Raw genomic sequence first — 26,480 nt, 5'->3', positions numbered from 1 at the left:
ATTGTGATGGATCACTGAATCATCATAAATCAGGCAGCAAATATTCAACTCTTATTGAAAAGGTTAATGGTTTGTTTTCTTGATTGTAAAGAACCATGCCAGGGAGGCATTATCAAATGTGTTTCTTGAGAACTGTTTGTAAACAATGATTGGAGTTTCTGCTGATCAAACCCTGTGTCAAATGTGATTCTTGAGAACTGTTTGGAAACAATGATTGGAGTTTCTTTCTGCTGATCAAACCCTGTGCTTGCTACTGAGTTTATTTTCTTGTTGATTTACTATTGGAGTTTCTTTGATTCATTGTTGTCTGAGGTGACCTCATCACCATTAAATTCTGTGGGGAGGCCTCCATTCTATTCTATTATAGCAACCGTTCTAGTTTGTCTAATTAAGCTTGAGTGTTCTTAGTAGCCATTTTGTTGTTGTGTTTTGGGTAACTATCAATATGTCATCTGCATATTTGAACACTGGTGTTAAACTCTGGATTTGATGTGTGGAGATCACCTGTGAAAAGGTTAACTAACACAGGTAAGAGTATTGCTCCTTGGGGACTCCATAGTACAATATTGTGGTCCCAGATACTTGTTTAGGAATACTCTGTACTGTTTTTCTGCCAAGAAGTTTGTTAGCAATTTCTTATTTTTTGTTGTATTTACCTAGTTGTATTATATGGGAAGGGAGCTATGCTAGTAGTGACCCATCTTTGTATCCTTCAGCATCAAGTTTGTTCTTAAATTCTTGTATAGTTTTTGCACACTACTGCCTCATCCAATTTGTTCTAGATATCCACAATTCTGTGTGGGAAATTATTTTTTTTCAGATCTCTTCTATAACTATCCTTTTTGAGTTTCTTTTCATGTCCTCTTGTTTTTCTCTTATCCCACTTCAATAAATCATCTCTGTCGAGGACTTCCATCCATTTCATAATTTTGTGAATGGTCAGTAGATCTTCCCTTTCTCTTCTTTGTTCCAGGGTTGGTAGTTCCAGTTTGGATAATCTTTTTATGTCAATTAAAAGAGAATTGGCACTTCGTTTGTTGTTGCTTTTTTGAGTTCTTTCTAATTTCTTTATATTCTTTTTAGTACTGGGTGTCCATAGTGTCACAGCATACTCCAATCTTGGTCTTATCAGTATTACTAATATTTTCTTTACCATTTCCTCATCCAAGCATCCAAAGGCCACTTTCATTAATCTTAGTAAATCAAAGGTTTCTTTGACTATTTTGTTGATATGCTTGTCTAATGGCATGTCTTTGCTGATAATTATTCCTAGGTCCCTTTCTGAGCTAACTTTAACTTCCTTTGTACCATTTTTATATTGCCCTGATATTCTATTTTTACTTTTTCCAAACTCCATTATATTACATTTCTTGATGTTGAAGTTCACTTCCCAATTTTGACTCCATTCCCAGACTTTATCCAGGTCTTTCTGTAATGATTCAGTCTTCCTCTGTACTTACTTTTAGTAGTTTTGCATCATCTGCACAGAAGTTCATTTAACATACCTTCATCCATGTCATTTATATGTATGGTAAACATTATCAGAGCCAATACAGAACCTTGATAATTTTCTCTTAAAGCAACCGCGCAGTGAAGGTAATGAAGGTGAGGCCAAGAGGGCCAGATGTGAAAGTGATGATAAAAAATTAAATTGAACTCCCCCCCCCCCCAAAAAAAAAGAATAAAAAAGAAAAGCCCCAAAAAATTAGTTTAGCATTGTTTTTAATCATATAAAAAAGGGAATAATACCTTGTTATTTTTATTTCACTTGTATTGATGTGTGTGCTTATAATGTCTAATTGTGAGTTTATCATTACCCACTGTACATGTGTGTGTGTCGTACGCTAGCTCTTGTTGCCCTCCCTCCCTCCTCCTTTTGGCTCACACCTCCATTCACTGCTATCACCTGTCTCCGTGGTATGATATGGTAAATAACATTTATCATTGTTATTTATTATTGTGTATTATTACTCATGTATTTATCTATAAATTGTGCTTGTTTTGTGTAATCTAAGTTTGTTTTGGGAATTTCATATTGCTGGAATGGATTAATTCTACTTTCATTAATTTAAATGTGAATAATTGTTTTGAGATACAATTTTTTTAACATACGATGGTGGTCACAGAACAAATTAATTTCATATCTCAAGGTATCACCGTGTTACCCTAGAGGTCTTCTCCACCTTTCATGGTCATTTCTTCCCAACATATTTCTTTTGAGTTAAAGTCACCCATAATTACATGTTTCCTCCTCCTTTCAGTAATTCAATTAATGCATTCTTTGTGTCTTCCAACATTTTGGAATGATCACTCTCTGTCCAAGCCTGTGTTTTTGGGGGCACATATATTACTACAAATTTTCTACTTTTCATATCACTGTTTTCGACTTTTATCATAATCAATTCCACTTTATTTTTTCCTTCAATTATTTTTGTCACATTTAAGCCTTTTTTTAGTCAAAAACATGACTACTCCACCCTGTTTCTCCTTTCTATTTTCCATCCAATGGTTGTATAGACCTTCTCCCACAGTATTTGGTGGTAGTGAACCTTTTAATTTCATCTCCACAATTCCCATAATGTTAGGTTTCTCTACTGCCAGATGGCCGTTTAATTCATTTAGTCATGAAATCATGCCATATATGTTGGTATATGTTATTTTCAATTTTGTTCTTTCTCCTATTTTGTTTGTTTCCCTTTTTTTTTTTTTTTTTATACCATTTTCTCAGCCTCAGGTCTGGTGCTCTCCAAAAAAACTCTTTCTTTTCAGTCTCCATTCTTCTCTCGTGGATGTCTCTCCTTGATATTTTTATTCTTGTTTATCTATTTATTCATTTACACTTTGTAAAATTCTTGCTCCATTCCTTCTGACCCAGTGGGCAGGAGACAGATGACCTACTTCCACCCATTCCACTTCCATCCACCACCCTTGTTTGATTTGGCTACCTCCCTTATATAGCGGAAGAAGTCCTTGGGATATACACAGACTTACTCATTATTATCTTTTCATGTGTCTGCATCTGTTTTGAGGCACATTATGCATCTATGTTATGGGTTAAAATCTCTATCAAAAGGAATAATGAGGTGTTTTAGTATTATTGCTGTTTCTCCTTAATGCTGCCCCTTTGAACTGTTTCTTTCCCACTCCTATGACTCCACCTCTTCCTCCTCTGATTCCCCAGTGGTGGGGGAGAAGAATGCTACCACTGTGTCCTTGCATGTAGAAGGCAACTAAATAGGATGGAGTTGGGGGGAGATTAGACTAGGGATCCTTCACAATATTTTTCTTTGAAAACTCAAGGTATATGAGGGTCTGGAAGGACTCTAGCCAGAACCCTAGTAATTGGGTCATTGATTGTGTGTGTGGATATGGTATGGTTGAGAGCAACAGGGACAAGACTGATAGTATGTTTGTGAGAAGAAAGATGGATATGTTAGGATTAAATGAAATGAAACTGAAAGGAAAAGCTAACTTGAAGTTTGGGAATGCAGTGGGTAGGATGTCCAGAGTAGTACTGTCAGTACATGATGAGACAGGTGCATGGTGGAGTGGAGAGAAGTGTTATTAACCCCTTCCATACGGTGCCGCACACGTAGGCGTCATGGGGAGCGAGTGTATTCGCGAGGCTGCCATATCGACGTCTTGATTATATTTATTGTAGTCGCCCCTCCATAATGACATTCTTTCTAATTCTTTTGTAATCGCATTTTCTATGGTTATCAAAATTCACGGGTGAAGAGAGAACGATCGATATAAGCGGTGACTATATTTTATGATGCGAGTATTATTACGACACGTCGTACGGCTGGCATTGGCTGCTGCCACCGAGATCTAAGTCCATGACGCCTACATGTGCGGCACCGTATGGAAGGGGTTAAGGATAATGAATGTAGGTAAGGGTGAGACTGGGATGGGGGATATGGACATTTGTGGGTGTATATGGCACTGTGGTGAGAAAAGTGAGGAGAAGGAAGAACTTTGGGTTGATTTAAATGAGTGTGTAGTGCCTGAAACAAAATATAAATGTAGTGGTGCTGGGGTATCTTAATGCTAGAGAAGATGAGCTGATAGAGTAACTGGGAGGAATGATAATAGAGATAATGTGCGCTGAATGGAAAATGATGATAGTGAACAGTGTTTATGAAGAAAGATAAGCATAAATAAATGAGGACCAGGTTGGTGGGTGGGAAGGTAGTTAAAATGGTATTAACAGACTTTGTAGTGGTGCCCAAAAGGGGGACTGAAAGAATTCTAAACAAAAATGTGTTAAGGAAAGAGGGCAGTGAATGGGGGTGAAGTAGAGGAAGAAGAAAAGGAAGGGAGGCAGAGGCACTGAAAATAAGCAAATGGAATGAGAGAGATAATAGGAGAGGTGAGTGAAGTACGGAAAGTAGTGAGAGTTAAAGAGAAACAGGAGTAGAGGATGAATGGTTATGTTTCAAGGAGGAAGTGCTAAAATGTGTAAAGAATTGTATGTGGAATGAGAGGGATGGGAGGGAACACAAGGAAAGGCAGTGAATTATGTGATGAAGAGATGAGGGCATGGTGGCAGAAAAAAAGAAAGTATAAAAACAGCTGCAAAGAAGAAACGGGGAAGCACATGATAGGTACAGAATTAAGAGAATGGAATAAAAAAGCATGGTGAGAGAGGCCAAGAGGAGAGCAGATGTAACATAGGGCAGGTGTCTGATGAAGAACTTTGAAAATAATGAAAAGATGGTTTGGGAGGAAGTGGAACAAGTGAGCAGTGGCAAGTTGGGCAGAGAATAAGTCAAGGGTGCAGATGGACAGATGCTAATGGAAGTGGACACAGTAAGGGAAAGGTGAGTATAGTAATTTGGGGATTTAATCTAGAGGATGAAAGGGAAGTTTTTATTGTGACAGAGGGATTTGGAAAAAAAAAAGATTGATAGGAGAAGGGAATGATAGGGCAATAGGGAAAGAAGAAGAAAAAAAAAAAAAAAAGAGCAGTGAAAAAAATTGAAAGTTGGTAAGGCACCCAAGTTTGATGGCTGTCTTATGGAGTGTTTGGTGTAAGTGGGGGGGTATTAGTTACAGTGGAATGGCTGGTGAGATTATTTAATGTCTGCCTACGGGAAGAAAGTATACCAGTGGATTGTAGGTATGCATGTATAATTTCACTACACAAGAGAAAAGAAATAGATATGAATGTAGTAGTTTTAGAGGAATCAAACTGTTGAGTGCAGTCAGAAAGATTTACCTGAGAAGATTAGGAGGGGAACAGAAGGAATAATTAGGGAAGACCAATGTGGATTTAGGAGAGATAGATGTGTAGATCAAGTTTTTGTATTAAAACTTATATATGAGATGTTTTAGGTGAAGGGTAAATTGTCTTTTTGGTTTTCATGGATTTGATGGTGTATGACACGATTGACTGAGAGGTATTAGTGTGTTGTGAATGTAAAGGATATAGGGAAGTCTGTTGAGGGTGAAGAGCTTGTGTGAGGGTTGCGAATGGAGAAAATGAGTTTGAGGTGAAGGTAGGGCTGTACCAGGGTTGTGTAATGCCAACATAGTTGTTCAAGGTGTATATGGATGGGATGATATGGAAGGTAAACATGAGGGTGCTAGACATGGTCATGAAGTTAGTGAGTGAGAGTAAAGGGAGGTAGGAGATGAGCTAGTTATTTGGAGATGATACTGCACTTGTAGTTGAGTCAGAGGATAGACTGAAGCCATTAGTAGTAGGGTGTGGGAGGGTGAGAGGAGAAAGTTGAAAGTATATGTGGGCAAAAGTAAGGTGATGGGATGTACAAGGAGTGATGGTAATGATGAGTTGGAGGTGAATTTAAAGGGAGAGAGGCCAGAGGAATTACTACTACTACTACTATTATTATTATTATAAATAATAAAATAATAATAACAACATTACTTAGAGTTTCTCTAACTAGAAATCTATCCCCATAGTGGTTGACAATGGTCCTGGAGCCATCTCTAGGAAGAAACTTTAGGTTATTTTTTGTGCTGTATTAGTGTAGAACTGTCACTATGTCAGTTGATGAAAGTGGTAGTAATAGTAGTGGTAGCAGAAGTAGTAATAGTAGTAGAAGTAGTAATAGTAGCAATGCAATCAACAACCTAATAGAGATGACCCGTTTAATAAGAGCATATATAAACTCATCTATCCATGCTCCAATAGTATTCAAAATGCTGGCTGTCCTTCCACACCTCACATGTCAGAGAATGCACAGAAAGTCACAGCACTAGGAGAATGTCCAGGCAATACAAAGGAGGATGGACCACTAGAGAAAAGGAGAATTGGAACAACTAATGGTGGAGGCAGAGGCCATTCAAGGTAGCCTCCACAATGGCAATAGCAGAAAGAAGTGACTGGAAGACAGAGCCAGGAATTTTGCAGAAAAAATAAGGCATGGAAAGGGTGTAACTGCCATAAGGAGTTACCCCTAAATGAGGAAACATTGAAGACTCTGAGAAAAAAGGATCAAGAGGCATGACCAGTACACCTGGAAAACTAAATTTTGGGGTAACTACATTCCTCCCCAACAAAGTGATTTTTGAGGGCATCACTATAGAAAGAATTTAGAGCCATGCTCTGCACACCCAGGGGGCAGTATGGCTATCGGGCTTAGATGCATCTGGATAGAAATCTCTCCTCAGCACCAGCCTAATTGGGATGACAACAAGGGGATTGCAGGATGCTGTAGCTGCCTTGGCGAGGAAAAAGGCAACTGAGGACTTTCAGCACCTTGAGGTATACACAGCATGCAGACTTATCCTACTGGACAAGAAACCTGGCTGCTGTTCTATTGGTATAGGCAAGGTGCTGAGAAGAATAGTAGGGGAAGCGATCATGGAGGTCACAAAGGACAAGGTGCAAGAAGCGGCAGGCAATATTCAGGTGTGTGGGGCACTAGGCAAGATGTAAGGCAGCAATTCACACCATGAGGAGGATATTTGAGGAACCAGATTGTGAAGCAGTCTTACTAATTAATGCATCCAATGCCTTGAACAATATAAACAGAGAGGCCACCATACAAAACATCAAAATCAAGTGCCCAGTCATGGCCAAATATGTGGTGAACAGGGAACTGGTGCAGCTAGTCATCACCAACAGAGTTGGGAAGAAAGAGATGAAAGTGGAGTTCATCCAATCATGGGAAGGCACTACTCAGGGAGACCTGGTGGCCATAGCTATGATTGTTCTTGGACTTATGTACCTGCAGCACAGGGTACAATATGAAGCCACCAGGGTTAAACAGGTAGCATATGCAGAAGATCTCATGGACACAGGGAAAGTAGTGGATATAAGAAAGTGGTGGGATCTGGTGAAGACACATAGTCTGCACTTGGGTTTTTTAACAAATGCAAAGAAGTCTGTCCTCATAGTGAAGCCAGATTACATTGAGGAGGTCAAAAATCTCTTTAGAGATAGTGAAGTGAAGGTAACTAAAGTAGAGGAAAGACATATCGGTGCAGTGATTGGTTCTGAATTCTTTAAAAAGCAATATATCAAAAACAAAGTTAATGAATGTGGCAGAGGTTTGGCTACTATCTAAATTCACAGAGACTGAACTGCAGGCTGCATATGCTGGATTCATATATGGTGTGAAACAAGTGGAATTACTTAAGTACTGTACTGAACATCACCGAATTTTTAAGTCCTCTTGAAGAAACCATCAGACGAGAGCTAATTCCAGCCATCACCAATGGACAGATACTAAATAAACAGGAAAGAAAACTAATTGAACTTCAACCAAGAATGGGAGGGCTAGGCATCTCAAACCCACTCAACCTTGCCATCATAAAACATCACAACTCTCTGGAACTCATGTCTTCCCTGACAAACAACATTATGTCACAAGATCAACAGAAGAAAACCAGCATAAATGAAATTAGAGAAATTAGAAGAGACATATTAAAGGGAAGGGAAGAGAGGCAGGAGGAGGAGCTTTGCACTTTTTTGGATCAGCTATTGAATTATATGGAAAGATAGTCATAACACAGGAAGAAGGAACATCCCATTGGCTGACAGCATCACCAATCAGGGCACGTGATGCTATGCATGCAAGGTGGATTCATCTGCACGAGACATGATGAGATAAGGGATCTCACTACCCAAATGCTTTGGGAGATTTGCAAGAATGTGCCCATCAAATCAACACCATTTCCCCTAGGAGGGGAGAACTTCAGGTATCACACCTCCAACATATCTGATGAAGCCCGAGTAGACATCAGTACAAGAGGTTTCTGGACACTGGGACAACTGGCCTTCTTTGACATATAAATATTTGATCCAATAGCCCACTCTTACAATAACCTAGCTGTTGATGGATCCCACTCCTGAAATGAGAGTGGGAAAATCAGGATGTAGATGGAGCATAAACAGAATGTGGACCAGGGCTCATTCACTCTGATAACCTTCATGACCTCTGGCAGGATGGGTCTAAGGGCAAAGGTATTCTAAGTTTATCCGGCAGAGGTGATGGCAGTAAAGAAACAACAACCAAAGAGCAGTATTGTGGCATGGATGAGATGTAGACTGTCATTCTCACTCTTAATTAAGATTAGCTCTCCTATGTCTAAGAGGTACCAGGTCCCCATCCCCTAAATCATCCCAGATGCATAATGCTGATTTTGAGCAGACTGTAGTAGAAAGTAGGATAAACAAACTTCTGTATTAGGCTTCACTAAAATTACATAATATAAAATATAAAAGTGTAGTCAACTACAGTCATTGGTGAGAGTGAGGCCAATGAATTGTTTGTGGGAGACAGATCCTGACTTCTGTCACCACACAGTTCCATGAGGAAAGAAAGAAGAGAGAAAAAAAAAAAAAAAGTAATAGTAGTAGTAGTAGTAGTAGTAGTAGGAGACCAGTTGTTGGCTGCCAGCACTCCTTACATAAAAAGTGGATGAAATACAATAAAATTGACAAAGAGAACATAACATACATAAGAATGAAGAAGACTGCAAGAGACCATAAGGCCTACACTAGGCAGTTCCACATCCATTACTACCTGTCATCCCCATCCTGTAATAAACAGGTTGGTGGATGACAGTCCAGACTGAGTGCCAGTGGCTGAATCTCAAGAAGTTAGTGAGAGCTGATGGGTTTTAAAAATGAGTATTAAGGTAATGATTATGAAAAAGAGAGAGTGAGTGAGAAAGGTGTGAGAGAGAAAGAGAAAGAGAAAGAGAGAGAGAGAGAGAGAGAGAGAGAGAGAGAGAGAGAGAGAGAGAGAGAGAGAGAGAGAGAGAGAGAGGGGGAGTGGGGGAGCGTGAAAAAAAAATATATATGTATATATATATGTATATATATATGTATATATGTATGTATATATATATATATATATATATATATATATATATATATATATATTATATATATATATATATTATATATATATATAATATATTATATACATATATATATATATACATATATATATATATACATATATATATATATACAGAGAGAGAGAGAGGGAGGGGAAGAGAGGACAAGAGGGGGAAGAGTGGAGAAAAAGAGGGGAAACAGTGACAGAAAGGGAAAGAGGGGAAGTATGAGAGAGAGAGAGAGAGAGAGAGAGAGAGAGAGAGAGAGAGAGAGAGAGAGAGAGAGAGAGAGAGAGAGAGAGAGAGAGAGGGGAAGAAGAGAGAGGGAGGGGGAAGAGAGAAGCAGAGAGAGAGAGAGGGGAGTTGGAGGAGAGGAAGGGAAGAGGAAGGGGAGAAGAAGGGGAAGGGAAGGAGAGAGGAAAGGAAGATGAAGGAAGTGATGGAGGGGGTGGACAATAAAGGGGATGAGGGAATGTGGTGGAGGATAGAGGGGGTGGGGGAAGGTGGGGGAAGAAGGGGAAAAGAGGGGAAGGAGGAAGAAAGGCAGGGGTACAAGGAGGGGAATAAGAGGATGGGAGGGAAAAGAGAAATAGAATGAGAAAAGGAGCAAAAGAAAGGGATGGTGAGATGAAATATAAGAATATTCTTGCTGGCAAATTGGAAAGGCAAACATTGTGAGGGATGGATCAGATGGAGATTAGACAGGGAGAAGTTAGACGAGGAGTTAAGAAATGCCAAGAGTGGAATAGGGAGGGGGGAGTGGGAAGTAGAGGAGGGGAAAGTGGGAAGGGGAGGAAGGGGAAGACAAAGGAGAAACAGAATGAATGAAGATAAGAGGAGGTGAGAATAGGGAAGAACAAGACAGAAGAAATTTGAGGAAGAAAAATGGCAGAGATGATGTCAAGTTGAAGAGGGAGATGAGAGAAAGGAAAGGGAGGAGGAACAGGTACAGGAAGGAGGGAGTATATTAAGGGAGAAAAGGTAAAAAAGGAAAAAGAATAAAATCCAAAGAGATGAAAAATTGTGAAAAGGTCATTTTTTTATGAACTTAATTGGACAGAAGACAAATTCTGAAGAAAGACACTAGACATTAAATCAATACAATGAGAATGAAACTGATACTTACAAAAAATGTATATACAATAATTAATTATATTGTGAGAAAATGACAAAAGAAGAGGAAATGAAAAGACAAAAGTGTGTATATATATATATATATATATATATATATATATAAGAAAGAATGACCATAGAAACATAAAAATCATTTAGAAGATAACAAAAAGAATACATACATACATACATACATATACCAAGGCTTTTTCCCTCTTACAAGGGAGGTAGCCAAAAAGGGAAAGGCATAAAATCATTTCCACCCATTCCATCCCTGAATACACTCCACACCCCTCCACCCTCCCTCTTATCTGAGCACCTCCTGGATGACGGGTCATCCCTGCACCTTGTCCACTGCCCTGGGTCAGAAGCAGTGTCGCAAGACACAGCACATCCACAGCAAGGCCGCTACATTAAATCGGCGACCCCCCCTCTCCGTCCCCCCATTGCATAAAAGGAGAGGATGGGGAGAAATCCCTTCGGGCTGCGTCAAAATTTTGCTCACACATACTACCTCACCCCCCATCCCCCCGCCCATTCCACCTCATGCAATCGCAACATCATCCATATACAACCATTCTCCATTTACCCCTGTCTTCTGTCCTCTCCCATCCTTCCTCAACAGACATTCCCCTCTTCCCCAAAGCCCCCTTCACCCCATCCATCCACCTCATCCTAGGACGTCCCCTCATGTTCACTCCCTCCACATCTGCCTTCCATGCCTCTTTTACTAGTCTTTCTTCACTCATTCTTTCCATGTGTCCAAACCATCCTAATATTCTTTCATCAACCCTATCTCCCAGCTCCTTTTCCACCCCCGTTCTCCTCCTCACCTCCTCATTTCTCACTCTATCTAGCCTAGTAACCCCCATCATACTTCTCAGACACCTCATCTCAAACACATTCAAACTCCTTCTCTCTTCCTCTCTTATGTTCCATGTTTCTACCCCATACAGTGCTGTTGGTACAATCACTCCTTCATACAGTCTCCTCTTAGCATCCATTCCCAAATGTCTATTCCTCATTACACTCTTTAATCCACCAAGGCATTTACTCGCTTCTCTCAATCTACATTCTATCTCCACCTTCACTCCACCTTTTCCTGCCACATTTGCACCCAAGTATCTAAAACTATCCACTTCCTCCAGTCACTCTCCCTTAATGCTCACTTCCAGTCTACTGCCATTTTCACCCCTTGTACATCTCATCACCTTACTTTTACCCACATTTATCTTTAGCTTTCTTCTATCACATACTCTCCCAAACTCTGTCACCAACTTCCTCAATCCCTCCTCCGATCCTGCCACAAGCGCAGTGTCGTCTGCAAACAACAGCTGGCTCACCTCACACTTTTCTCCATTTTTTTTTAACCATCTCCAATTCCTTGCCCACTACCCTTGCATTTACCTCTCACACCACCCCATCCATGTATAAGTTGAACAGTCAGGGCGACATAACGCATCCTTGACGAAATCCCACCTTTACCTTGAACCACTCACTCTCTCCATTTCCAATCCTGACACAAGCTCTACTACTCTCATAAAAACTCTTGACAGCTCCCAGAAGCTTTCCTCCTATCCTGTATATCTGCATAACCTCCCACAGTGCCTTTCTGTCTACCCTATCATAAGCCTTTTCCAGATCCATAAAAGCCCAAAAAACATCCTTCCCCTTTCCTATAGCTTTCTCACATATCTGTCTTACCACAAAGATCTGATCTACACAACCTCTACCTGTCCTAAATCCACACTGTTCCTCACCAATTACTCCTTCTGTTCCTCTCCTAATCCTCTCAATCAAGATCCTCCCATAAGCCTTCCCAACTACACTTAACAATCTAATCCCTCTGAAACTACTACATTCACACTTGTCCCCTTTTCCCTTGTAAAGAGGAACTATACAGGCACTCCTCCAGTCCTCCGGCACTCTACCCTCTCTCCAGCAAACATTAAATAACCTCACCAACCAGTCCACCATCACTGTACCTCCCTTTTTCAGACATTCTGCATGGCATCCATCCAGACCAGGTGTCTTACCTGCTTTCATCATCTTAACAACTGCCTTCACCTCATCCTTCCTTATTTCTCCTCCATTCTCCTCACTCATCACTCTCATTTTCTTCGCATTTCCCACTGCAGCTATCTTTCCTTCCCTATCCTCCTTCACATTTAGCAACTCCCTAAAATATTCTGCCCATCTTCTACAAGAAGGAAAAAATAAAGACATAAAGTGTACATATGCAAAACAAACATAAGACATGAATAAAATAAGTTGAAAAAATACATCCATTTATATGAAAACAACAACAACAACTAAACTGCACTGAAAGACCTGAAACTAATGTGAAGGAAATAAAAACAACTTGAATCAGGGAGGAAAATGATAAAGAAAATAAGCACACAAGAATAGTACAAAATCATCACAAAATACAATACAAAATGCTTACACAGCCAAAAGAGAGACCAAAAACAATACCCATACATACATTATAGATACTTAATGACCTTAGGAATGAGTAACTGGCAAATAGAGACAAAGTGACATTATGAGAGTATAAGCCAAAGAAAAAGAAAAATGTAAAGAAAATATGGAAAGCAGGAGTTTTTAATCAGAACTTGTGCAGTGACTTCCCACCTGGGTGAACAGGAAAAAATACTAATCTATGTATACAAATCATATATATAGAGAGAGATAGAGAGTGATAGAGAGAGAGAGAGAGAGAGAGAGAGAGAGAGAGAGAGAGAGAGAGTGGAGAGAGAGGAGAGGGAGGAGAAAGAGTAACAAAAAAAGTCAATAAGCAAACATAGACTGGAGTGAGGTAAGAGATCATAAGTGCATGAACTGACCTTTGGCCTGGGTTGTGGTGACTGTGGTTGTGGTGCCATCAGGGGAACTCACACTCTCACTTGTCTCACTCACTGAACTGTAGCCGGGGTCTGCAACACATGCCATTGCAACCTCAAGGGTTCATACTTGGGCTCATATGGGGAGGGGGGAGGGGGGATATGAGTAGGATATTGATTGGGCTACAGCACAACTGGACCATGGTGCATACATGAATGGGGTTAATTCCTTCTATACCACTAGGTATTTATTCTTTTATTTTTGGTAATGCTAAACAACTTTATTCGGTCGTGCAGTACTCCTTTGGTTGTGATGGGAGACTTAATCTTTCCTAAAGGACAAGCCATAGCAAAAGATAATTGTTGAGACATTGTGACAAGCTGAAGAAGGCAAAAAAAAAAGAAGTCACAGGTCTAGTTCCAAGTTGCAAATTTATTCCTGACCAGTTTCACTCTACACTTCTTAAGAGGAATGTGACTCTAGTGTGAATCATGCCCATGTTCCCTCCTAGAAGGTGGGGTCTGCTACTGTTCTGACCAAAGCATACAATGATTTACAATTTTGAAATACAATTATAAATTGTAAGTTATAGTATGTTTTGGTCAGAACAGTGGTGGACCCCACCTTCTAGGAGGGAATGCAAGCTTGATTCCCAATGTATACAACCAGCTTCACCCCAGTCACATTCCTCTGAAGAAGCATAGAGCAAAACCTGTCAGGAATAAATTTGCAACTTGGAACTTGACCCATGACTTCTTTTTCCACCTTCCTAAAAAGATAATTGTTTTACTCTGCCCAACACCATGTGATTTTATTCAGTTGTGTCGTACCTCTTTAGTAGTGAAGGGGTCAAGACACGTGATCAGTCCATTCAACAAAGTAAATTACTTTATAGATTTTGTTATTGTTCATGGCTGGCATCTGGGAGAAAGATCCCATACTAATGAGTTTTAGTGTCAACCTTTATCTTTATCAAAAGCTTCCTTCATTAATCACAACAAAATCTACAAAATATGTCACTAAACTGATTGTTAAAGGAGAAAAAATATCTGCTTGAGAATAAAGGTATATGGGTATGTTAAGGTGACAGGCCAGTTACATGTAGATGAAGTACAGGAGAGCAAATCATGTATGGCTTTGGATGAAGAGGTTTGTATTAAAACAGAGCTGATCATGAAAACAAAACATTTACAACTGCAGGTGAAGGAGAGGTTTAGTAATAGTATTAGACTAGATACTTTAGAACCATGCGAGTTGCACTATCATGGATGAAGTTCTTCCTCTCTTATGGCAATTTTTAATATACTTCCTTGGGCTTTTGAGCGAGGATGGCTGAGAATTCACACAATATAATCAATTAATATATCCACTGCCCCAGGTCTCTTTTGCAGGAGACATGGCTCCTAGATGACTGGTTATGGCCAGTGGGCATTACATAATAGAACATATCAGACACTGCATCATACATGATATATAGTACTTCTTGTTTATCACTGTCTAAAACCCTGAGAATCTGCTAAATACAACCAAAATAGGATCCCAGTTGTATATGTAATGATGACTTGAGATTCACAGCCCCCATCTAAAGTCCTTGGGGTCTCCCATAAATCTTTCTGGGAAGAAACATTGGACTGTTTTCTATTTTCCACTAGCATGTATTTGTTTCTATGTCATATCAATTGTACTTTGTCAATGATAACCAGTTCTTTCATCCTTGGGGACAACATGCCCAAGAGATGGAGTCATTTAGGTCCATCCCAAGAGTATTGGGATGGTTTGGACACATAGAAAGAATGAGTGAAGAAAGATTAGTAAAAGCAGTGTGAAGGCAGAGGTGGATGGAGTGAAGTTGAGGGACAAAAGAAGATGAGATGGACGGATTGGGTGAAAAGAGTGTTGAGTAAGAGGGGAATGTCTGTTGAGCATGAAAGGGAGTAGGTAAAAGATAAGGGTGAATGGAGAATGGTGTATAGATGATACTGTGATGCAGGGATGGGAGGGGGCAGGGGATGGGGGAAAGTAAGGATTGGTTATGCATGAATAATATTTCAGCAGCCCGAAGGGATTTCTCTCCACCTTCTCTTTTTCTACATGAGGGGACATGGGTGTTGCTGATTGATGAATTGGCCTTGCTGTTGATGTACTGTGTTTTGCTGCATTGCTTCTGACCCAGGGCATTGGGTGGGATACAGGGATGACCTGTCATCCATGAGGAGTTATGATGAGAGGGAAGAAAGTGTGGTGTATGGGAGTGGAATGGGTGGGAGTGAAGTGGGTGAAAGCGTGTATGTGTCTTTTGACTTGGCTATCTCCCTTATGAGGGAAGAAAATGCTTTGGTATATAGACACAGATAGTAGATAAACATAGAGACTTTAATTGTGGAAAAGGGAGATGACAGAAAAACAGCTGTGATTGGAGAGGAGAATAACAGGGCTATTAGAAAAGAGGAAACACAAAGAGCATTGGAAGAGATGAAAGATGGTAAAACACCTGGGATAGATGGCTGTATGTGGAGTGTCTAACAAATGGAGTAGTCTTGGTGGAATAACTGGTAAGGATACTTAATGTGTACCCTGGGAGGGAAGTGTATAGGTGGACTAGTAAAGTGCATGTATAGTTCCACAATACAAAGGAAAAGGGGGTGAATATATATGATTAATCTTATTTTCATCTTTATTATTATTTTTTGGGGGGACTAAGTCTTTTAAGTGTAGTCAAAAAGCCGAAACTGGGTTTTCCCACAAATCCTTTATAGAGTGTATGTTGTGTTGTTTGCGTGCATGATTGTGTATAATGCAGTCTTCCATTATGTGTTGTATGGTATGGGGTGAAGTGTTACATCCTGGGCAGCTGTTCACAACACGGTCGTCCAGCCTCTTCTGGTAGCTTAGAAGTGCTGGGTGGTGACCGCATCGCAGTCTGGCCAAGTGGACTCTGTCCTTTCGTGGGAGAGAGGATTCAGAAGGGTGGATATCAGGGGGTCTGGAATGCAGCAGTGTGTTGTCTTTCAGTGTGTTAATTGTCTTTCAGTGCAACGTTGGGGGCCAATCAGCAGCAACCACCCCTGGCCATCAGCTCTACGCAGATGGCACCGATCCCCAAGGGTTTTGGAGTTGGTGAATGAGACTGGAGAGAAGTGAGAGGTGAGCCACTTGTTGTTTGTGAATGAAGATAGATCGAATTTGGGAGTGTGTGAAAGGAAATAAAATAAATGTGGGCAAAAATAAGGTGATAAAATATACAAGGGGTGATGACAGTGGTGGGTTGCAGGTGAGTTTAAAGGATAAGAAGTTTGAGGAGGCGAAGAGCTTTAAGTACCTCAGGTCACATGTGGCAGTGCATGGAGGAGTGAAAGTAGAAGTGAATTAATGAGTAAGGGAAGCAAGTCAATGTCCAGGGGATTTTTTTTTCCCCCCCATTAGAAATAGGTACCTGGGGATGAACACAAAGAGAAGGTTGTATGAGGGAGAGATTGTGATCATAGCATTGTATAGAGTGGATATGTGGAATCTGAAACAATCTTCTGTTCCATATCTTTCTAGTATGAGACCCATGGCTCCCAGATTACTGGCAAGTGGCACCAGATTGGCCCATAATTCATTCAAGAGAGAGGTATTGTGTTGTCTGAGTATAGCTAGAGTGGGGCAATGTAGGATGAGGCATTTTGATGGGATGAGTGAGGATGAGATGCATGGATGGGGTGAAGGGGGTGTTGAGCAAGAGGGGGTCTGTTCAGCAAGGAAGGGAGAAGGCAGGAGATAGGGATGAGTGGAGAATGACCGTGGATGGATACTATTATGCAAGGAAGGGAGGTATAGGGGGGTAAAGGTGCTTATGTGTGAATGATACTTTGACGCAGCCCAAAGGGATTTCTTCCTGTCTTCTTTTTTCTGCATGAGTGGACTGTGAGGGAGGGTCACCGATTAAGTGAAGTGGCCTTACTGTGGATGTACTGTGTACTGCTGCATTGTTTGACCCAGAAATGGGAAAGGTGAGAAGGGTGGTGGAAGAGAGTGAAATGAGTGGGAATAGTACGTGCTTCTGACTTAAGTACCTCCCTTATAAAGGGGGGAAAGTTCTTGGTATATAGGTAGATTACTTTCAAATTGGATGGTGGCCTGAACCCAGTCATATTATTGTGGCTCTTGCTTGATGTGGCATTTGATTATATTGTATATTTTATCTGTTAACTCTTCTACGCATTCTTTCAGTATCCAATTTGCAATTCCATCTGGACCATCCGATTTTCTGACATCAAGGTTTTTTATTTGGTCACTGATTTCCTTCTTTGTTACAGTTATTTTCTTCATGGGAAGGGGGGGTTTTTCGGTCTCTCTATTCCCTCACATTTAGGCGAGTTCTCAATTGTGAATACCGATTTGAAATGATTGCTCATAATTTCTGCCATTTCTTGTTCTTCTGTATATTCATGAATTCCTTGGCACAGCTTTTCTATTTCTTTTCTGTTTTTTAGTTTACCATTCACATATCTGTAAAATAGTTAAGGTTGTTCCTTGCATTTTTCTATTTCTTTTTCATAATTTCTCTTTTCTTCTCTGCTTATTTTTACATAATCATTTCTTAGCTTGATGTATGTTTGCCATTTGCTCGTTTTTTCGTCTTTTTCCATTTTTTCCAGGCTTTGTCTCTTTTATCCTTAACTTCACTACATTTTCTGTTGTACCAGTTCTTTATGTATGCTCTTTCTTGCTTTTGTGGTACATATTTGTTCACACCATCATTATAATTTTTTTTAGTATATTCCATTTCTCTTCCATCCTTGTTTTTTTCCTTTAGGAATTTTTCCCTGTTTGCATTACGAAAGAATTTTTTAAATTTCTCAAAATTCATTTTGTTGTACATTGGTCTTCCTATTCTATGTTTCTCATTTCTTCTTAGGTCTATTTGCTCTTTAATTTGAATTCTATTAGTACATTGTCACTCTTTCCTATTGGTGTTTTGTAATCTATTCGGTCTACAACTTCAGGTTCTGACATAAGTATTAAATCCAGTCTCAAAGGTTCCTCATTGTTTCTGTATATGGTATTTTCCTTTATCCACTGAGTCATTGTGTATTCAATGGTCATATCGAGTAGCATGCTGCCCCATATGTCTTCTCCTCCCTTTACTGTCATTTCTTCCCAACATATTTGAGTTAAAATCACCCATAATTACTGTATTTCCTCTTTCTCTCAGTATATCAGTCAGTTCATACTTAGTATCTTCTAACAATTTGGAATGATCATGTTCTATCCAGGACTGTGTTTTGGGGGGTACATACACTACTACAAATTTTCTACTTTTCATATGGTTGCTTTCTACTTTTATCATAATTGATTCTACATTTTTTCCTTCTGTTAACTTTGTCACATTTAAGTCTTTCCTGGTCAGAAATAATACTCCCCCCTCCTTGTTTTCCTTTCTATTCTTCATCCAGCAGTTGTGTAGACCTTGTCCCACAGTGTTTGGTGGTAGATTACCTTATAGTTTAGTTTCTACTATTACAATTATGTCTAGTTTTTCTGATGCCAGATAGTCATTTAGTTCATTCAGTCCTGAGATCATTCCATCTATGTTGGTATAGGCTAATTTTAATTTTTTTCTTTCTTGTCTTTTTCTGTCTGCTTTGTTTCCTTTTTCCAGATATATGGATGATGTTGTGATGCATGAAAGGGAGTGGGTGGGGGATGGGGGTAAGGGAATATGTGTGAGAAATAAATTGACACAGCCCAAAGGGATTTTTCCCTGTCTTCTCCTTTTCTGGATGAGGGGACAGAGAGGGGGGCTCACTGATTTAATAAAGTGGCCTTGCTGTGGATGTGCTGTGTCTTGCGACACTGCTTCTGACCCAGGGTGGTGGGCAAGATGCAGGAATGACCCATCATCCAGGAGGTGCCAAGATGAGTGGGAGGGAAGAGGATGGAGGGGAGTGGAGTATGTTAGGGATGGAATGGGTGGAGTGGTTTTTATGCCTTTGTTTTTCGGCTACCTCCCTGGTAAGGGGGAAAAAGCCTTTGATATACGTATGTACTCTTATCTGTACCACATCCATGCACATTTAATGAACCAATTACTAGGGTCCTGGTCAGAGTCCTCCTCCCAAACCCTCTTGTGCCTTAATTTTTCATAGGAGAATAATATAGAGTGGCTGGTCCCTAGTTCCCTCAATCTATCCCATTCACTTGACTTCTATGACACACTTGGGAGCACAAAGGCATCATTCTTTTTTTCCTCCTACCACAAGGGGATCAGCAAGGGGTAGCTGAAGAAGTGGTACAAGACTTGTTAAAGGGGGGAGCATATAGGAGGTACAGCATTAGTACAAAAGTATAACTATCCTTTGTGAGTAAAGATTTTATAATCTAGTATAGATGAATGCATGTTATTATACAGTCAATATCCCATCAGAAGGGGTATTCTTGAAAGAGAAAGGCATCCTGTTCAGTACAGCAACACATCACCTGAATAAAATCATCTGGTGTTATCCAGAATTAAATCAATAAAACATGTGGGGATTATGAAAACAATCAGCAGGGAAACAATTCCCTCAGCCCTATACCTTGCAGGACCCTTATTAGCAGGTACCATCAATGAGCCCTTCTTTATAACTCTACAGAATGTTTTGATTCAAATAACTTACCTGAACTTAGGGTATCTGTTTTGTTTGGTGGCATAAGGTGAGAGTCAAGGGAGGTGGCACTTTCCATAGACAATCTGGACATGCTATCAATATCTGAAATGCAAACAAACATAACACTTGCTTTACACCAAATACTGCTTCTTTCTCTCATACATATTTTGCTTCAATGTCATAATTCAGCTAAACTATACTAAATAACACTTTGGAACTAAATTATATGTACAGACATTTGGGCCCAGGACACAGAACACCACCAATTCCCAAAGTGGGTGTACGTCCTAGGCCCAAATATCTGCAAGTGGCAGTTGGCAAATGTTGGCTTAAGAAACCTAGGTGTACATATGAGGCACATGGCATAATCTCTCATACTTCTATCTATCTGTATACCAAGGTCTTTTCCCTCTTATAATTGAGATAGCCAAGTCAAAAGGCACATACCCACTCCCATCTACCACCCTTTCCCCTCTCATCTTAGCTCCTTGCAGATGAAGGGTCATCCCTATCCCTGTCTCCTGTCGACAGCCCTGGGCCAAAAGCAATGCAGCAAGACAGAGTACATCCACAGCAAGGCTGCTTCACTTAATCAGTGACTCTCACCCCTCATGCAGAAAACAGAGAAGACAGGAAGAAATCCCTTTAGGAAGTGATGCCGGACAGAATGTCAATGAATGATGGGTGGTTGGTGTGGGATACAGTGACAGAGGGGGGCAAGGTGTACATAAGAGATTGGATGACTGGGAGGGACCAGATGTCTGTGATGGGTCAAATGTCCGTGAGACACCAAATGTCAATGAAGGACCAAATGTCAATATAGAGCAAGGTGTCAATAAAGAGCAAAATTATAATGTAAGGCATGATGTTGACTGTTGACACTCAAAATGTGTCATAAAGAAATAATCATGAGTTTCTTAAAATCATGTACTTTAACAGTACATAAAGCTGAAAACTCACTGGTGTTCCAGGGATCATTTGACCATAGAAAAGTATGCAGAAGAGTGTATACAACCTACAATTGGATAGAGGAAGATGTGAGGAAAAAATGCCTGATAACTCGTATCTCGGTGCAGTAATGACCTTACTACAGTGTGTGCCTCATATACCAAAAGTCCTTTCCCTCCTTATATGGGGGTTGGCTGACAGTGATACTGACACCCACACTCACAAAAAACGGGGAAAAAAAAAAAAAAAAACACACACACACACCTAGGGACATATACAAATGTAACTTCTGTGTTCACTTACTGAACAACTAATGGAACCATTACAGGTACTTTGCTTACCTGTAGATGCCTTGTCAACTTCATCCAGGGAGATGGAAGACACCCGCCGAGCTCTTTCCTGTCCTGATCGTTTGAAAACTGACAGAGCAATTATGACATTTCTGTTGAGGAAAAAACAAAATAATTGTCTTCAACAGATTTCTCCAAATCCCATACATCCACAATGCACTCCATAATACCTATCAATCCTATCATGTACCTTCTCCAAGTCCATCAAAGCCCACAACCCAAAGGCTTTCTCCAGATCTATCTATATATCAAGGGCTTTTTTCCCCCTTACAAGGGAAGTATCCAAAGTAAAAAGGCATATACCCACCCCCACCAATTCCACTCCTATCCACCACCCTTTCCTCTCTCATCTTTGCTCCTCATTGATAACAGGTCATTCCTATATCCCACCCACTGCCCTGGGTAAGAAGCAATGCAGCAAGACACAGCACATCCAGAACAAGGCTGCTTCACTTAACTGGCAACTCTCCTCTCTGCCCCCTCATGCAGAAAAATAGCAGACTGGGAGAAATTCCTTCGGGCTGCATTAAAATATAATTCACACATAACCACTCCCTAACCCCCATCCCCCACCCACTCCCTTCCTTGCATAACAGTACCATCTATACACAGTCATTCTCCACTCACCCCTATCTCCCACCTTCTCCCTTCCTCCCTCAACAGACATCCCCCTTTTACTCAATGCCCCTTTCACCCCATCCATCAATCTCAATCTTGGTCACCCCATCATGTTCACTTCATCCACCTCTGCCTTCAACACCTCTTTTACTAATCTTTCTTCACTCCATCTTTCCATGTGTCCAAACCATCCCAATACTCTTTCATCAACCCTTATTTCCATCTCCTTTTCCACCCCACTCTCCTCCTCATCTCTTCATATCTCACTCTATCGAACCTTGTAACCTCTACCATACTTCTCAGACATTTCATCTCAAACACATTTAAACTTTTCCTCTCTACATGTGGCTGGAAAGGGAGGAGTGAAGGTGAAGATAAATTGTAGATTGAGAGAAGCAAGCAAGTGCCTTGGGGGATTAAAAAATGTAATGACAAATAGGCATTTGGAAATGGATGCAAAGATATTATATGAAGGAGTGATTGTGCTGACAGCACTGTATGGGGCAGACATAGAATTTAAGAGAGGCATAGAGGAAAAGTTTAAATGTGTTTGAGATGAAATGTCTCCAGATCTATACACAATCCACCCAGTCCCTCTTGTTGCACATCAACTACTCGAGTAAAACATTTACAAGACTGATACACACAATCTTCCACTTCTAAAACATATTTGATTCCCTGCTAATACATCAATCTTTTCAAGGTATCTTAACCACCTGTTTTTTAACAATCCTCCCAAACAATTTAGTTATCATACTGGTCAAGGACAATTGTGTGGGTTTGAGGACTTTGGTATAAAATTATGAAATTTATTATCAAGAATGATTCTATGAGAGGATTTTTCTTTCCAAGTGTACGTGGCCTATTGAAGTTATATTATGTAGCCTTTCTGTTTGCATCTGAATATGACACTTCTAATTTTCAAAGACAAGAATTACATTAAGAACTAACAATAAAGACCTTACAATTTATTATCTAATTTAGGTGAAAAACAATTACAGTTTACCTCAGTTTATTCCAGAGCAGTTTTGAGCGCGTCCACTTGTTTTCCATAACAGCTCGATTGTAGTAGCCATAAGTGATGGCATTGGGCTGGATACCATGACGCTTCATTTCACATAAGACATCAACAGCTAGGACTGGTTGGGAGTACATTCCACAGAGCTGCATCATCACCCGATAACATACCTGAGAAAAAAAAATAATAATAAAAAATAAATAAAAAAATAAATAAAAATAAAATAAAATAAATTATAATATAAATATATAAAAATATAAATAAATCAATAATAAATATACATACATATACCAAGGGTGCTTTCCATTTACCATAATTTCACTCCTACCCATTTCATCCCCATCCACTCCACTCCCATTCAACACCCCTCCCTCTGTCTCATCTTAGCTCCTCATGGATAATGGGTCATCCCTGTATCTGGCCCATCGCCCTCTGTCAGAAGCAATGCAGCTAGACACAATATATCCACAGCAAGGCCCCTTCATACAGAAATATTGAAGAAGGGGAGAGGTCCCTTCGGGCTGCATCAAGGAATCATTCACACATAACCACTCCCTAACCCTCCCTCCACCCCCATCCACTCCCATTCAACAGAGTATCATCTATATGTAACCATTCTCCACTCACCCCTATCTTCTGCCTTCTCCCTTCCTACCTCAACAAACATTCTCCTCTTGATCAATGCCCATTTCACCCCATCCATCCATCTCATCCTCGGTTGCCCCCTCATGTTCACTCCACCCACCTCTGCCCTCCATACTTTTATACTAATCTATCTTCACTCACTCTTTTCATGTGTCCAAACCATCCTGACACTCTTTCACCTTATCTCCCATCTCCCTTTCCACCCCCGTTCTCCTCCTTACCTCCTTGTTTCTCACTCTATCCAACCTTGTAACCCCTAAAGACATATCATCTCAAACACATTTAAATTCTTCCTCTCTTATGTTCCATGTCTCTGCCCTATACAGTGCAGTTGGCACAATCACCACATCACACAATCTCCTCTTAGCATCCATTCCCAAATGTCTGTCTCATTATACTCTTTAATCCTTTAAGGCACTTAATTGCTTCTCTCAATCTATAATTTACCTCCACCTTCACTCCTCCCTTTCTTGCTACATGCAACCCCAAGTACCTAAAGCTGTCCACTTCCTCCAGCCTTTCTCCTTTAAGAGTCACTTCCAAATTGCTGCCATCATCTCTCCTTGTACAACTTATCACTTTACTTTTAGCCATATTTACATTAAACTTTCTCCTTTTGCATATCTTAGCAAGCTCTGTCACTAACATCCTTAATACCCTCTCTGATCCTGCCACAACCAGTGTCGTCATTGAACAACAACTGGCTTACCTCACACTTTTCTCCATCTTTAATACCTTGCCCATTACCCTTGCATTTACCTCCAGCACCACCCCATACACGAACATATTCAACAGCCATGGTGACATGACACATCTCTGGTGCAGTCCCTGCTATACCTCAGACCACTCACTCTCTCCATTTCTAATTCTAACACAGGCTCTATTACATACATATACCAAAGGCATACAAACCACTCCCACCCATTCCATTCCCAACATACTTCACTTCCACTTATCTTGGTTCCTCCTGGATGATGGATCATCCCTGTATCTTGCCCACTGCCCTGGGTTAGAAGCAGTGTCACATAACATAGCCCATCCACAGCAAGGCCACCTCATTAAATTGGTAATACCCCCCTCTCAGTCCCCTCATGCAGAAATGGAGAAGATGGGGAGAAATCCCTTAGGGCTGCATCAATTTATTTTTCACACACACTCCCTTACCCTCCATCCCCCACCTACTCCCCCTCATGCATCATGGCATCATCCATATACAACCATTCTCCATTCACCCCTATCTTCTCTCCTCTCCTGTCTTTCCTCAACAGACATTCCCCTCTTTTCCAATGCCCCTTTTACCCCCATCCATCCATGTCATCCTTGGTTACCCCCTCATCTTCACATCTTCCACCTCTGCCTTCCATACCTCTTTTACTAATCTTTCTTCACTCATTCTCTCCATGTGTCCAAACCATCTCAATACTCTTTCATCAACCCTATCTCCCAACTCCCTTTCCACCCCCATTCTCATCCTCACTTCCTCGTTTCTAACTCTATCCAGCCTAGTAACCCCTATCATACTTCTCAGGCACCTCATCTCAAACATCTTCAAACTACTCCTCTCTTCCTCTCTTATGTTCCATGTTTCTGCCCCATACAGTGTTGTTGGCACAATTACTCTTTCAAACAATCTCCTCTTAGCATCCATTCCCAAATGTCAATTTCTCATTACACTTTTTAATCTTCTAAGGCATTTACTTGTTTCTCTCAATCTACATTCTACCTCCACTTCCTTTCCTGCCACATTCACACCCAAGTATCTAAAACTATCCACTTCCTCTAGTCTCTCTCCCTTAATACTCACTTCCAGTCTGCTGCCACTTTCACCCCTTGTACATCTCATCACCTTACTTTTACCCACATTTATCTTCAACTTCCTTCTTTTGCACACTTTCCCAAACTCTGTCACTAACTTCCTCAATCCCTCCTCTGATCCTGCTACAAGTGCAGTGTCATCCGCAAACAATAGCTGGCTTATCTCCTACTTTTCTCCATTTTCTTTAACCATCTCCAATCCCTGACCCACCACCCTTGCATTTACCTCTTGCACCACTCCATCCATGTATAAATTGAACAGCCAGGGTGACATAACACATCCCTGACTAAGACCCACCTTTACCTCATACCACTCACTCTCTCCATTTCTAATCCTGACACACGCTCTACTACTTTCATAAAAACTCTTGACAGCTCCTAAAAGCTTTCCTCCTATCCCATATATCTGCAATACCCCCCACAGTGCCTTTCTGTCTACCCTGTCATAAGCCTTTTCCAAATCCATAAAAGCTCAAAAAACATCCTTACCTTTTCCTATAGCTTTCTCACATATCTGTCTTACCACAAAAATCTGATCTACACAACTTCTACCTGTCCTAAACCCACACTGTTCTTCACCAATTACTCCCTCTGTTCCTCTCCTAATCCTCTCAATCAAGACCCTCCCATAAGCCTTCCCAACTACACTTAACAAGCTAATCCCTCTGAAACTACTACACACACACTTGCCCCCTTTTCCCTTGTAAAGTGGAACTATACAGGCACTCCTCCAGTCTTCCAGCACTCTACCCTCTCTTAACCCATTCAACTCCAATGACAAGATGTCTTGTCATTTGGTCAAATAAAACAAAAAATCATAATAAAACAACAAAATGTTTGATGATCAAACAGCACCAGAAAAATATGACGTCATCAGTCCTCCTCGAGGAGGACTGATGACGTCATATTTTTCTGGTGCTGTTTGATCATCAAACATTTTGTTGTTTTATTATGATTTTTTGTTTTATTTGACCAAATGACAAGACATCTTGTCATCGGAGTTGAATGGGTTAAACAGACATTAAATAACCTCACCAGCCAGTCCACCATCACTGTATCTCCTTTTTTCAGACACTCTGCATGACATCCATCCAGACCAGGTGCTTTACCTGCTCTCATCATCTTCACAACTACCTTCACTTCATCCTTCCTTATTTCTCCTCCATTCTCACTCATCAC

The 26,480-nt window shown here is 40.5% G+C and overlaps 1 protein-coding gene across 11 annotated transcripts in view; it reads right to left on the bottom strand.

The window, feature by feature from the left end:
• Crag (DENN domain-containing protein Crag) overlaps positions 1-26,480 on the bottom strand; it is a 150,026-nt gene that overhangs the window by 77,602 nt on the left and 45,944 nt on the right. For 9 of the 11 annotated variants that reach the window (XM_076186292.1, XM_076186296.1, XM_076186297.1 and 6 more), the window contains 4 exons: positions 22,830-23,011; positions 21,197-21,297; positions 19,917-20,009; positions 13,278-13,367 (listed from right to left, as the gene is read on the bottom strand). In XM_076186292.1, coding sequence (XP_076042407.1) covers positions 13,278-13,367; positions 19,917-20,009; positions 21,197-21,297; positions 22,830-23,011 — 466 coding nt within the window. The remainder of the gene's footprint in view (positions 1-13,277; positions 13,368-19,916; positions 20,010-21,196; positions 21,298-22,829; positions 23,012-26,480) is intronic. The other 2 variants (XM_076186298.1, XM_076186301.1) reach the window with 1 other exon arrangement.

This window comes from Oratosquilla oratoria, chromosome 6 (assembly GCF_046742065.1).
Source record: "Oratosquilla oratoria isolate Oo_2021 chromosome 6, ASM4674206v1, whole genome shotgun sequence".
NCBI lineage: Eukaryota > Metazoa > Arthropoda > Malacostraca > Stomatopoda > Squillidae > Oratosquilla > Oratosquilla oratoria.
This window is presented reverse-complemented; position numbering and strand designations above follow the sequence as displayed.